Below are 15,461 nucleotides of genomic sequence, written 5' to 3'. Positions count from 1 at the left end.
GGGTTAAATTAACACTGATGGTTTGGCTGTGTGGATATGTGACAGACATGTGTTAATTTATCCATTTGTATCTCAGAGGGTCCATTTGGTTACATTTGTACACCCCCAGCGTTAGAGGCTTTTACAGTGTACTGACATGGTAAATAACCAGGAGGAAAGGAGGTAACGCCATTTGCAAGTGGAAAATAGTAAGTGAAATGATATTTCCAAAAGGAGTAAAGACCATTCTCTCCTTCTCATTTCATGCCATGTAGCATGATCGGTGACATGGATAACTGAAGTTGAATTAAACACAGTTCCGAAACTCAAAAGCATGCAGAGCTATTAAAACAACTAAAGCATTCAGATTCAGATTTACTTCTTTTGAGTTTTGATCAAATATAGGTGCAATACTTTAGTCTACAGACTACGCAAGAATCACGTATATTAAAGGGAAGGGTCGGCTGTGTCTTGTTCTCATGATGGTCAACCTGCATCTTTCCACCTCATAAATACAGTATGTCTGCCTCATATTATTATAATGACACATTCAGAGCCATTGAAGGGATACAGCTCAACCTCAGGCTTCTGCTGACGGCCATATAGAGCACCACCTCCTTACTAGGGAGTAGGTAGTGGTTGTTCATTTGCTTTCTTTGACACACATACAGTACAGGTATTTGGGGGTTAGGCACCAAATGTATTTTCGTTTATGGTTATGTATAGTGCATGGATCTACAACAGCCAATGAAAAATTGAGTTGGGAAATTACAGTTTTTCACAATATTATTAATACACGATTTTCAAAACAATAACAGCTTTCTCAAAACTGCATACACAAAACTGAAAACCTCACAAAATGCTAAACCCTGACTCTCCTTTTTTGCAAGATGACTCTTTGCTATCAAATCTCTTAATTGTTCCCAAAATGGAACTCGTGTTTTCATTTGGTACACACAGCCATATTTTCAAGTGACACACACATACCATTCATTGAGTACACTAAGCAACACTATACCAAGCATTCACAACACAATGAAGTGCAAAATTAAAAACACAATCATAGAAATGGAACACACATAAATGACAATGACTATGGAGAATGAGCCATTTCTCCTTTTGTAAAATGACCCAGTGTAGGCTCACTTTTTCATAGTCAAACATAAAACAGCACACAAATATGCAGCCCAAAAAAGTTGTATTTATTTGTTTATTTTTTTATTTTATTACTGTAAACCGGCCTGCTGTGGGTTCCATTCTTCTACCTCCAAGCTGTAAAGAACTCTAGGATTCAGGAAAGGAGAATAGTGAAAGGTATAGAACGGAATATGGGTGGTCCTGGAACCACTCACGCACTTGAGCAGCCTGGTGGAAGCTCACATTGTCCCAGATGACAATGTAGTCGATTCACTGTGGGGCGGTGGCTCAGGGGTAGAGTTTCCGGATGGTAACCGCAAGGTCGCCAGTTTGAACCCGGGCTCCCCCAGAGTTAGTGTTGAAGTGTCCTTGAGCAAGACACTGAACCCCTAATTGCTCCTGATGTGCTGGTTGGTGCCTTCCATGGTTTCAGCTGCCATTGGTGTATGAATGTGTGTGTGAATGGGTGAATGTAATGCACAACTATGTAAAGCGCCTTGGATAAAGGCGCTATATAAATGCACCATTTACCATTTATCTATGTGGTCAAGTGTTACCAACAAATGCTCACCAAACCTGAATGTTTAGATATTTGAATAGTTGTGTGTTGTAGGTTGCTTTGAGATTTTACGTGTTAAGTGTGTGCAATAACTGAACATTGTGTGTAGTGTTTGGACAACAAGGTGATGTGTATACATCAGAGTGTAAAGAAGGAAAGTATAAGATGCAAGTATAATGCAGATAAGGGAGTGTGATGTAGTGCAAATTGTGTCGAGCGATTAGGTACATGAAGTGAAGGTTGTGCTAATTGTGCCAAATGTTCGATTTTTCTATATTAACAATCATGAAAAACTGTAAGATTCGACTTCCAGATAATCTTTTTTCTAGTTTCAAAACAATGAAAAGGACAGTAATACTTTCTTTGCAACTCCAACACACGTTAGATTTACTTTGCATATTCGCATTTACTAGGGTGTGAACTGTGAAGTCAGTAAGTCACGTTAGCTTAAATAATGTTTTTCACATACGTGCTTCTTTAATCTTGGTATTTGTTTTTAACCCATATGCTCATTTATTAGTTATAAGCAGCCCAGCCCAGTCTACCACGTGTCCCCACTTTTTATACAGTATGGCTGTAAAATCCCTGAGGAACTCCTGACAACAGGAGAGTGAAAAGACAGAGAGAGAGAGAGAGAGAGAGAGAGAGAGAGACCCTTAAAGCAAAACGATCACTAGCGGGATTACATAAACAGGAGAGGAGATGAGAGTGGAGGAGTAAAGTGATGAGGAGAGATGAGAGAGGATCGAGGGAGAAATGGGAGGGAAACACCAAGGAGAAACTAAACCTTGATCATTGTTGTTGCAAGCCAGAAATAGCCAATCTATGAGCCAACAGTGTGTTGCATTGCTATGCATTGTTGTTAGCTTGTACCCTCAGGTAGTTTTGAGGAAGCAATCTGATTGGTTGAAATAGCGATTTACCCGTGCTGAAATGAGCATGATGGAACACCTAATCAAAATAAAAATCTGCTGTGCTGAGTCTCACAGAGCATGCATAGCTGGCTGAGTGTCTAGGCTAGCAATTTGCATGGGACATTTGCGGTCAAATTGGCTAAATCTGGCATTAAAGAATTATGAATTTCTATCAAATATCTTTAATAGTTACAATGAAATTGAGTTGATGTGGATTTTTTTGTAGCTACAGTCAGAATAGTTCCTCATTACCTAACATGCCATATTTATTTAATTCATCCCATGAATATACATGAGTCTTATCGTGATTATTACCTGTTTTGCTCTAGCTTCCTGGGTACCATTTAGTCAGTCAGTCAGTCAGCCAGCCAGCCAGTCAGCCAGTCAGTTTGTCTGGGTGTACTGCATTTCCAAATGTATTTTCAGTAACCACTTCACCCCCAAATTACTTCCACAAGTATCATCAGTGTCCATCAGCTGAACAAGCCACTAGGATTCCAGTGGTATGGATGTGATAGTTACAGTACAGAGTCGTTTTACAGTAGAGGATCGGTTTTATATTTTATATAGGTTTATATAGGATACTGTTAGTGCTACAATATAAGCCGCCAACACGCACGCACGCGCGCACACACACACACACACACACACACACACACACACACACACACACACACACACACACACACACACACACACACACACACACACACACACACACACACACTCTGTCCTAATGTGTCCCATGTGCAATGTGATCTTGACCAGTGCAGCGTAGAGGGGAGGGTTTATAAATAGGCTCCAAGTGTGTGAGTGACACCGCAACAACAATCTGAGAATTACACCAGCTGTCACTGCAAAGTCACCTAAACAGTTCAGTGAGAGTCCAATCCCACACTGGTAAATACCTAGTGTTAATTTAACACAGAGAGTGTACAATTATTGACCCATTATTAACTCTCATAGTTAAATTAGCATTGAATTTGCTTGCCCGTCCAAGAGTTCGATATGAAAGTGTTAAGTTTGTACTATTAGCTTAGCCAACAGCAATCTCTAATGACACTGACCAGGGCCTGCAGCTTGGATCTTTAGGTCTGTGTTGAGTTTGTATATTTCTCTACATTGTAGAACCACTGCTCTACAACATGTCCATGAGTTCATTGGTTACATCCTGTCTGTCTGTCTGTCTGTCTGTCTGTCTGTCTGTCTGTCTGTCTGTCTGTCTGTCTGTCTGTCTGTCTGTCTGTCTGTCTGTCTGTCTGTCTGTCTGTCTGTCTGTCTGTCTGTCTGCCTGCCTGCCTGCCTGCCTGCCTGCCTGCCTGTCTGTCTGTCTGTCTGTCTGTCTGTCTGTCCATTTTGTGAGTCTGCTTATCTGTTACTCAGTTAGCCTGGAAACCAGACACTGGGTGACCAATCAGAGCCCACTTTTCAACATGAGACTTTTTGATTTACACATATTTACACAGTTTTACCTATAACTGCACAGATCTGCATTCCTAGAGGCCAAGGAAAAACCTTTGACCTGCATTTTTCACATCTGCCTTTTATAGCGCCACCAGACGGCCGACTTTTGTAAATCACATTTTTTGTTATTACTGATTCTGTCCAAAAATCCCGCAAATCGTTACACAGTATCTCTATAGTCATGTGCTCAAGATGGATCTGTCCGATATTTCATATTCCATCCTAATTGGCCCAAGGTTTGCAGGATTGGCCCGTTTTGAACAAAAACCCTCAAATCATGAACGCAGAGTGCAATCTTTCACGCACTTTCCTACTAGGCTGAGGAATAAATCCCACCCTTTTCACATTGGCCTGTTATAGCGCCACCAACAGGTGGATTTTTGCAAAACACATTTTTGGAACAAAATGCCTCAAATCCTCCACTTGTCATCATAAAGGCGTAAGAAGAAATGGCACCCTTTTGACATTAGCCTATTATAGCGCCACCAGGAGGCCACAATAACCTCACCTGACCTGGTGGAGACCTGTGCCCCGAGGGGCACTTTTTCTAGTTTGCTATGAAGTTGGAATAAATTTGTTTGTAACAGCCCCTTGGTAATAAATCTTCCACATCGAAATTCCAGACTAATATCTATGCAGTGATTTTAGTCTGGCCATGCCACACATTCAGTCAGTCAGTCAGTCTACTCTGGGGTACTGCTGGATTGCATGGGTTAGTGGCCATGAAGTAGATCTAAAAGATCTAAATGACCTCTTTCCTCTGATAGACTTTATTATTATTTACCTTGCTTTCACCTCCTACCTCTCTTCCACATCCCCACACTCCTTCTCCCCCCACCTCTCCCTTTCTTTCCCCCCTCCACTCACCCTCTGCCTTATTCTACTTCGTCTTTGAGCCATTTCCTCCCTCCAATCTTTCAGTATTCCTCTGTCTCTCTCGCATCAATTTTCCACTCCTGCCACACCCCTCTTCCCTTTATTCGCATCAGTACACTTAACAGCTTCATTTGTATCCAATAAATGTCTTTTAAAATTTGACATTTAGCAGACAGTGTTCCTCCAGAGCGAAAGAGTGAAATCAGAGTATAAGCAGAGAATGCTCGAACCGTAGTCAACAACCAGGTAAATTGCAACTTAAGTAGAGTTCAAAGAACAGTGTATTCTGGCTGAAATAATGCTTAAATTGCTTGCTCAGGGTGAGAATGCTGGGTTTCTGCTCTACATGTAAAGTATTCTTGTGATTTGACACTTTAATAAAATTGAATTGAATTGAATAATCTTGGATACCAGGTAAGCATAGCATCTGTCTAAACATAAATATAATTCTTAACATTAGTGGTCAATAAAATAAAATCTAAGTAACAAATCATGTGAACAAGTAACCAACATACTGCAGCCGGTGGGAGAGGGGTTAATTCTCACATCTCCTTTTATGCCCACAGTTTGTATGAATGATCCATTCTCATTGTTAGGAATAGTCGAGTACAGTACTTGCTACTCACATGAAATAAGACAGTAAGCATGCAGACTAGGCATTTGTTGCATCCATCCATCCATCCATCCATCCATCCATCTACACTACAGGCTGGTAGACGTCTGGAAACTTAAACCATTGAAATAAGAAAGGGGAGAACAAACGTTTCTGCTGAGGAAACAGCTATGAAAGCAACCATTTACAGACAGAATATGAGAATAATTATGTGATATGATCATTATTCATTATCACAGGGATGTGGGGATTAACAGAGGTGACGTGCTGCTTTTCCTGCAGCCTAAAATCTCCTCATGTCCACTCCAAACATATCTTGAAATGTCAACTAACTCGTTCATTTTTCCCCCCTTAATTAAAGCATATTAAGATCAGCTGTGTGGTATCTCAGCATAGGCTGTTTGTACATGAACAGAGATGTAGTGACATCCACATGTCAGTCAGGTATGCCTCAATGCAATATGTGGCAGGAGGGGAAAAAAAGAAGAAAAGAAAAAGTATCCACCAGGAGGATAGGAGTGTGTGTGATGTTTGGCAAAATGTTTAGGAGGCTACTCCTGAAAACTTTAGAAGCCAATCGTAGCCAATCAGGATGGATTATGAGAAATCAAATAAACCTGTCTTGATCACATGACTATGGAGATCATGTGTACCGATTTGCGTGAAATGTAGTAATATTAGAAAATGTGTTTTACATATGTCAGCCTCCTGGTGGCGCTATAAAGGGCAGATGTGAAAAATTCCAGGCAAAGGTTTTTCCTTGGCCTCTAGGGAGTGTGCATACAAGGTTTTACACAGATGCAGTTATAGGTAAAAACACTAATCGGCCAGTTATAGCGCCACCATGAGGCTGAGTTTAAAATTTCCAAGTGGCATGTCTTTCTCTGCCTAGTGGGAATGTGCGTGCAAAATTTCGGAAATCACTCAATGTGTTCATGATTCGCAGCATTTTGTTTGAAACGGAGCACTCCTGCGAACTTTGGAAGCCAATCTTAGCCAATCAGGATGGAGTCTGAGAAATCTGAAATACCTGTTTCGTTGAATGGCTCTAGAGAGACTGTGTACCAATTTGCATGATGTTTGGACAAAATATGTAGGTGTACTGTCAAAAAATGTGTTTTGCACAAAGTGGCCTCCTGGTGGCGCTATCACAGGCCAATGTGAAAACTTTGGGGCAGAGGTTCAGCTCTGGCATTCAGGGAATGTGTGTGCAGAGTATGGTTGCGATCAAGTCAACGGTGACTGAGATTAGCTGGTGACAGACGGACGGAGTGCAAAACATACTCTCTCCAACAACTATTGAGTGTCACAGTGATAGGAGAGCTTGTGAGCTAGCCTGGAAATCGCCAGTGCAAACAAAAAGAACAGCCCTCAGCGGTGTAGTCTGCCATGCCAGGCAATCACAAGTAGCCTTGAGGTCTGTGTGCTCAGCAACTTTGTTATGTATTCTCCTTGTGCATTTTCTGCCTTTCTTTCTTACCTACACTTAATTAAGGGTACAATCAAATATGACAATCAGTTCCCGACATCAGAACGGAGATATTAAGGAGATACTGTATTATGACTTCTTAATAACTTGCCAAATAAGTATTATTGAAGTTCACAATGGTAATGTGCAGACCTGTCACCGATTTGTGCAGTGATGTAGAGGCAGACTGTGGGCCCACTTCCCAATACACACTGTGAAGCTCAGAAATCACACCTGTGTGACTGTGAAGTGAGGGGCGCTACAACATTATGCATCATCTCATACTGGCCAATCAGAATGCCTGTTGCCTGTGATTGGTTAGCTGATTTGCTCGTTTACATATGACGTACATTTTCCCTATCAATGTCAATGGTGTTTAATGCTTTGATGTTTAATTTGCGTCCTAAAAAGCGGAATTCTGACGTCATTTCTCCGTTCATCGTCAATGGCAAAACAAATGACAAATGCTGTTTATAGAAGGGGCTAGCGCCCCTTAAAAATACATTTAAAGTATTATTTGAATATTATTGTAAGGATTTCATATAACTTTTCATTTAAGAACTTTTAGCCTCTGACTGGTTTCCAAGCTTGCTAATTAACACTTTCCAAGAAACCTGGTAGGTAGTCGTCCGACCAGTCAAGTAGAAGGAGAACCTGAGTGACCTAGACCAGAGGTTCATAACCACTGGTACGTGTACCTGTGCTGGTACGCGAGAAGGGAATCCCAAGTTTTCCTGTGAATATATAACCGTGCGTCACCAGGATCAATGACATGGTCAATGACAATGATATAACATTATGTTGTGATATAATAATATAGCAGTGGGTAGGCTGCTTGAGGCCAGTCAACTGTCTTCTGTGTTTTGGTACGATGATGTGTGACTGCGACGCACCCCTGCCCCCCCCACCCCCCAGCCATGCCGGTCCGCAAACAATTTATGAACAGCTGGTCCATGGTAATAGAAAGGTTGGAACCCCTGACCTAGACTCTCTAGGTGGCTGGTCTACAGTTTTAGGATCTCATCTGGAGAGAAAGGAGAGAAGGAAGACATGGTATATATGTTGATGTCATCAACCTTCTTATCAATAGGTGATGAAGGCTTCAGCAGAGAGGGTTGGGGGCAGGTAGAGGAGGTTTAAGGAGGACGTATGATTCTATGTGACATCTCTGTCCATTTTGTCTCACCATCTCTCTGTGTCTCCTTTTCAGGGGTTGTTGATTGCTTGGAGGTCTCCACGGGGAAAATACCTTATATCGAGGCGATGAATGGTTCTACGGTTCTGATTCCCTGCACCTACGCTTCCTGCATTGGCATCAAGAACCTTTACTTCAGCTGGCACTACAATGCAAATGGAACCTTGGAGAGGGTATAGCATTCATTCAGAACACATATTGACACACATTCACAAAATACGTTGCTTTGAAGCTGCATTTCGTAGATTTTTAGTGAGTAAAATGTTATAACCAACTAATCTGTATGGTTGAGTGTGTTAATATAATATAACTAACACAACTGTAGTGGTTGGTAGGTGGTCTCCTTGCATTTCTATTGAGACTTTATCCTGTGGTCAGGTAGAACCGCTATACCGGTTGACAAGAGGTATTGCATAACATTCAAATGGAAATATCTCCCCTTCCCAAACAAGCTCTCCTTTGTAGCTCAGCAGTACAAATGTTAAGCTTATGAATTGCAGCTTTAATTAGTCTTTGGAGTGTTGGCTTCAGTGTGTAAAATGTTGAGATGATGCACAACTTATAAACCTTGACGTGTGTGTGTGTGTGTGTGTGTGTATGTGTGTGTGTGTGTGTGTGTGTGTGTGTGTGTGTGTGTGTGTGTGTGTGTGTGTGTGTGTGTGTGTGTGTGTGTGTGTGTGCGTGCGTGCGTGTGTGCGTGCGTGCGTGCGTGCGTGCGTGCGTGCGTGTGTCTGTGCGTGTCTGTGGATACAAATGTGTGCATGGATGCAGCTGGCTGAAGGATCAATTGTTGATGAGAAAACAGAGCCCGTGGTCACTGTGGTCCATCCACGTGTGGATTTCGTCGGCACGACGAAGACCAACAACATCTCCATCCTGCTGTGGAACATCACGTTTGATGACATGGGAGAATACATCTGCTTTGCCAAGAACCCAAAAGAAAAGGGCCGCAACCACACTGCTATCTTCACTCTGATAGTCGTGGATGAATGTGTGTAATATGCATGCGCACATATGCATGCATGCATGCACGCAGGCAGGCAGGCACACACACATTCACACACACACACACGCACGCACACACGCACACACGCACGCACGCACGCACGCACGCACGCACGCACGCACGCACGCACACACACACACACACACACACATGTTGTGAGCTTGTAGATCAGAGTAGAGCAAAACAGGTTTTTGATTCATGTTTATTCATGGGATGAATAAAAACAAATATGGCATGTTATGGCAAAACATAAAACCCATTTCATAATTAGTGCATAATTAGTCAAATGTCTCTCCATCTCATCCTCTCCAGTGAGGGAGATTGATACCACTCTGACGACTATCATCGTCTCTGTGGTGGGCGGAGTCATCGGTTCCGTCATCCTCATCATGGTGATCAAGGCCCTGGTTATCCACTTCCTGTTAGGTAAAGATGAGGAGAAAAAGTAAGTAGACCGATGACGGACAGATCAAATCATTATCCTCTGTTTATTTTAGGGCTGGGACTCGATACAAAAATTAAATGTAATATCATTTGAATTAATTAATCAAAATTAATCACATTTTAATCAAATATCAATATTTGACCTTTCAAACTGATTTATGTATACGAATGAATCAATGAGTGAGTTTTTTCAAATATAAATTTCCCATCCACTGGGCCAAGCAAAGCGTGCACCGGTATGATTGGTTCGCCTGAAATTTGTCCAATGAGAATGGTGCAAAAACTAAGCGCGATTAAAATGTGTTAATATTTTTTTTGCGTTATAGTTTCTGTAATTATTTTTCTAAATAGAAATGAATCAGTTAAAGTCCCAGCCCTAGTTTATTTGCTAGGTGCAATATGTATATGCCGTGGTGAGAATGCATGTATCTAGCCTACGCCTACGGTATAGCCTACGGTTTTGTAATTTGTACAGTATTAAAAATGCCCAAATAAGATACTGCTTACAGTATTGCTATTTGTGCATGGCACACATAGCAAGAACAATGAGTTCAGTGCTGGATACAAATCTAGTGTATTTGTTGCTTACGGTTCTGCCTTTGGGAAGAACCTGTTTGCATGCCTGGTTCTGACAGGGCGAGCTCCAAAAGTGGTCTTTGGTATACCACTCTACACTTTTAAAAGTGGTATACCACTTTTAAAAAGTGGTATACCGTTTTGAAAAAGCGGTGGTATAAAAGTGGTATACCTCCAAAATGTCTGGTGGCATCTAAATTCAATGTAGGGGCTGGAACTGGGGTCTATTCAGAAATTTAAAAGAAAAATGCATTTCAGATCCAGTTTAAAGACATATTTGGATGGTATCTTGGTTTTCAAAAATGTGTCCCCAGGCCCAGACATTGCAGTAGGCAGAGATCTCTTATCGTCTTGCTATAGTGGCTATGTGAGACACAATTGAGGCATCAAGCCTTCCTCAGCGTGTATATGATATATACACGCTGAGGAAGGCTTCACGCCGAAACGTGTCCGTGTTTTGTCTGTCTGTCCGTGCTGCTAATATAATAAATATACCTTAAATACTTCGGAGTGCTGGCTATCTCTCTGTTACAGCGATTTTTCGTGAGCTGTGCACGCGGTAAACTGCTCGTTTTTCTCTTCTGCTATGTGACACTAGTCTGGACTCTGGAGTCACTTCCCAGAGGGGAGAACTTCAAAGAAATATGATACATTCTCTGTGTGGGGGGGGTCTAGTTTGTGCCCCAACATTTGCCCTCTATAAAAGTTCTCTTGATCTCTCTGCCCTCCAGTAAAGAGTGCCTGGTGAGCTCAGGGAATGACAACACTGAAAACGGACTTTCAGGTGCCAAAGCAGACAACAAAGGAACACCAAAGGCATGAACACAACGAGTATGTCTGTCTGTATGTTTGTATATATGCCATTAAAAAAAAGACAAAACACAGTCATTAATGGACTGTTTTACCTTACTAGTGGCTAAGCTAATAGACAAATGTCATGTATATTTTAAATCATATGCTTGGGATTTGGGAGGTACTGTATATCATGTGTAGAAGTCTGGATCACACTCGCTTAAATAGCAGCCCATACTGTATGTCACACAATATGAAGCCTGTGTCAAGTCCTGTTTGCATTTCTTTGGCAGCTCTCATCTCTTTTCTACTGCAGAACCTCATTTGTCCTCAACCCTGTTCTATACAGCAGTGCTCACGAGTCACGGTTCAATCCTGTGTTAATTTAACCTTTCGAGTGTGCAAATGTAACAATTTGGTTGTATAGTCTCAGATTTACAAATGGATAAATCAACACAGAGGATTATATTGTGTACTGTATGTAGACTAACTTTTCATTTTGCACATTCTTATACTATAGAAACTTTATAGCATCATCCAAAGTATCACAAGCCTTTTCTGTAATGTCTCAGGGTATACCTAAACTAACCACAGAAACACACAGCAGGCCTATAATAAAATAGATGCAGAAATACAAAATAAATAAATACAGTATATACATTAACCTATATAAAAACATGTATGTGAAAATGCAGATTGCTGTTCATACATATGATAGTTTTATTGATGAGAAATGCACTTAGTCTAATTAAAGTAAGACATTTAGTGGCAAAGAAGGGGTTTCAGGGACATTACGGTTTACCAAGAGGTTTTTATGGTCGTTGATGTTGCTGTTTTTTGGGAGAGGAGGTGAATGAGGTTCTGTTGTAGGCCACAGCCCCTTACTCTTAGTCTGAGTCAACCTTGGACCCAAACAAACTCTAGTCTCTAACATCAACAGAACCACACATCATCAATAAACTGCCCGTGACCAAACAACTGCCACAAATACTGAACTATGGCACAAACAACTCCTACTCCTAATCCTAACCTTACCTAACCATTACAAAGGTGCATTCAATGAGGTCTGTTGTTTTGTAACATATGCCAGACATTAGCAAGCATAGAAAAAACGTTCATGTGTTAAACAAGAGGGTCCACACATTCTGTAAGCTAGACCTGTACGTGCCCGTCGGCCACCGGCCTACTTGAGAACGATGCAACTTCATGGGAACTTGTCATTATGTAAATGAACAAACAGACAGTGTTGGTATTATGCTTTGAACATAAGCAAGCAGCACTGTGCTGGCCCTAAAGTCTCTATATTTACAATGCTTATCATTACAGGCATCAGAATCGCCTGTTGAATGCACCTATGATTTTTACACTTGATTTTTAACAGGAACTGACCTGAACCACTGCCATGGTATTCGGACCTAAACCGTACATGTTTACTGCAGGGTCCTGGTTTGACAAAGTGACAGAGGAGGGGCTGGGAGGGAGCTCAGCCAACCCTCCATTCTAGCAAACTGTGACCTAGCACAGTGGTTCCAAACCAACCAGCAGTTCCAAACCAACTCCAAGTAGCCTCCTGGCTACTTGGAGGCTACTTGTAGTTGGAGTTAGCTATAGGGATGTAACGATACCAAAACCTCACCATACAATAATATTGTTACACCCCTAGCTAGCATGACAAACTTGGGCTGTTGGGGCAACTGAAGGATCCAGTTCTGCACTAGTTTGATTGTTATGCTTTTGATGAAACACAGGTGCCTGATTCTGCTCCCTTTGCTGGTGGGAGGATATAAACACAGAAAAATATTTAAAATAACAACCAACCCTAACCGTCATCAAGACAATCCCCTGATAACCAAGTTCCCTATAGAAATGAATTAACTTATTTTATCATGCTGCTTCTGTCTAAATAACCAATGCATTTTTAGCATGTGAGCATTTTTATATATTATAATGTATCTTCATATGAACATATTTTATCCACCACCGTTCAAAGAATTGTCTACATCGTCTTGTCTGATATCATACCCCTTGTCACGTGTGATTAATACATTTCTTTCCTTTATATAACCAGACAAATTAGACTAAGAACAAGTAATTTACAATGATGAAATTGGGGATGGTGTGTTACAGAGTAATACCGTTATTGTGTACTGTAGGCCATTGGGAAGTCCACTGATGTTTAGAGGTTAAAGGGGAAATCCGTTATTTCTATATTATTGTACAGCACTTTTAATTTGTGAACTTGAAAAGGTCTGTTGTTAAGATGAACAGCATAGTGTTGTGACTGACTGTACACAGTAAAGTCCTCTGAGGGAGGACAGCCAAATACTATAAGCAACTCTCCAGATACAGATTACCCTTCCATCCTAATCTTTTTGTTTTTGTTTTTTTGGTCAAATGTTTGCTTTTCTCTCCTGAAAACTGTCACTGTTCCCATATAGCCCTATTACCTAACAGAACAATGGATACTGGATAGACATGTTTGTACTCATATGGAGACAACACTGCCTCAGTGTACGGAAATACACTGGGCAAGTCAATAGTGAAGAATGTACAGCCAACATTTGTAGAATGTACAAGTGAAATACAATAATCATTGTCTGATATCAACCATTTGTTTACATTGAGGTGTTGTAGGAGATGATGATGATGTGTTTCATAAGAATGTCATTAGTGATTGAGTGGGAATGTCCCACAACAGGCCAGTACTTCATCCTAACACAAAGTCCAAACTACAGTGTGTATGCACTTTCTAGTTGAAAGTATACAACTACAACTACAGTAAGGCGTTTAATTGGATTTGACACATTTAGGTATCAAGCAATATTAGACGTCTGTCCAAAGCCAATTACTGGGGTTGGCAGCAAAACAATCTTTTACAATAGTTTGATGAACTCAGAGCTGCTTTTAAGCTTGTATACGTATGGTGACTGACAATTTGATGATTCACTGATCAAGATAAGAAATGCTACTCTGAGCTCAGGGTTATATGGGAATTATAACAAACTTTATAATATTTTAATGGCAAATTTCTATTTTGTGTCGCGTACGTGAATGGCCAGACTCAGATGTTCTTCTTAGTGCTAAGATATCCCTCAGGAAAGTGAGACCTGCTGGTCTCTGTGGGTTTATTTGAATGTTAGAGAACAGACACCTCTCGGAGGCTGCCAGATATGAGCTGCCACACCCACAAACATAGCTGGGATAGCCGGGACAGCTGATGTGCACCCACGCACACACTCACGACACGAGTCACACACGCACGCACACTCACACACACAGACAACCCTCACATACCCTGTGCAGCTCCACCATTCACCTCATTTACCCACTCTTACATGTCTACACTGTATACGGTACACACTTTAATGCAATTGGAGCTACTATGACAGTGATATATAGACTGGCCCTGTGTAATAACTATACGTATAAGGTTAGATTTGTTGGATGGGTGAGGGGAGGGAACCATGCCTCTGCTTTTGATTAATTGTCATTGCCAGTAGGGATATATTTTATCCCAGCTTTTGGTCAGACTGATTTGAATACATGCGGTTCCTTTTGGGAAATGTAGTCTGTCTGATGTGATTGAGATTTGTGTTGGATATATCACAATTTAATCTTTAATAGCCACTTTGACACTGATGTATAGACTGACCCTGTGTAATTCCAGTAACCATACAGCACTTTACAGTGGGTGTATCATAGTGGCTGTACAGAACCTAGAGAGTAGAGTCTGCACGGTCCACAGGTCTGATTGTGATATTAGTTCAGACTCCCTGACATCCTACAGATGCTGGCTAATTAAGTCACATTTAGACATTGTGACATAGATTTGATTTGATTTATTTTAGATGTTCATTTCACTTGCTCTAATATTAGAGTGATTTTTTTTATTTGTTTTGCTTTCAATGGAAGCAATAAGACAGTCATCAGATTATGCAATAACCTTGTCGGCCTTGTGGCACTTTATAAATGTATGTCTACACTTAATGTTTCTCCACTGGTCTAATGTATCGACATTAGACTTAGACATTAGACCTGTAAATGGATCAAAATCCCAATGCAGATAAAAGATGCATCGAGATATAAATGTACACACACATTTTATTTCCTGGCAATATATGTAAACACACACCCCTAATGCCTGCATTGCAGCTCATCTTCCTGTAGTATAAGTAATGGTTATTTCTGGTGCAACCTTTTGTTCGATTGATTGATTGATTGATTGATTGATTGATTGATTGATTGATTGATTGATATTAGCAAGTTGCAAACCGTACAGCAAGTACAAATTCGCAATCAATGCTAAAAGGATAACACAAAAATAACTTGATGGCTTGTTTCCATTGTGGTCCTATTGCATTGTGGCCCACGGGCATTCTGTGCCATTCAGACTGACATTTACCAACACACAGCATCAGATTAAACTGACTTGCATTAG

The 15,461-nt window shown here is 40.9% G+C and overlaps 1 protein-coding gene across 1 annotated transcript in view; it reads left to right on the top strand.

Annotated features, from left to right (window-relative positions):
• The window catches only part of LOC306933081 (sodium channel regulatory subunit beta-4-like), a 24,833-nt gene extending 9,709 nt beyond the window's left edge, over window positions 1–15,124 (top strand). The window contains exons 2-5 of the mRNA XM_079515086.1: window positions 8,221–8,378; window positions 8,977–9,196; window positions 9,524–9,656; window positions 10,963–15,124. Of these exons, the coding sequence (XP_079371212.1) occupies window positions 8,221–8,378; window positions 8,977–9,196; window positions 9,524–9,656; window positions 10,963–11,053 (602 nt within the window). The 3' untranslated portion in view covers window positions 11,054–15,124. The remainder of the gene's footprint in view (window positions 1–8,220; window positions 8,379–8,976; window positions 9,197–9,523; window positions 9,657–10,962) is intronic.
• Window positions 15,125–15,461: the final 337 nt, after the last annotated feature.

This window comes from Electrona antarctica (genome assembly GCF_951216825.1).
Source record: "Electrona antarctica genome assembly, chromosome: 11".
Taxonomy (NCBI): Eukaryota; Metazoa; Chordata; class Actinopteri; order Myctophiformes; family Myctophidae; genus Electrona; species Electrona antarctica.
This window is presented reverse-complemented; position numbering and strand designations above follow the sequence as displayed.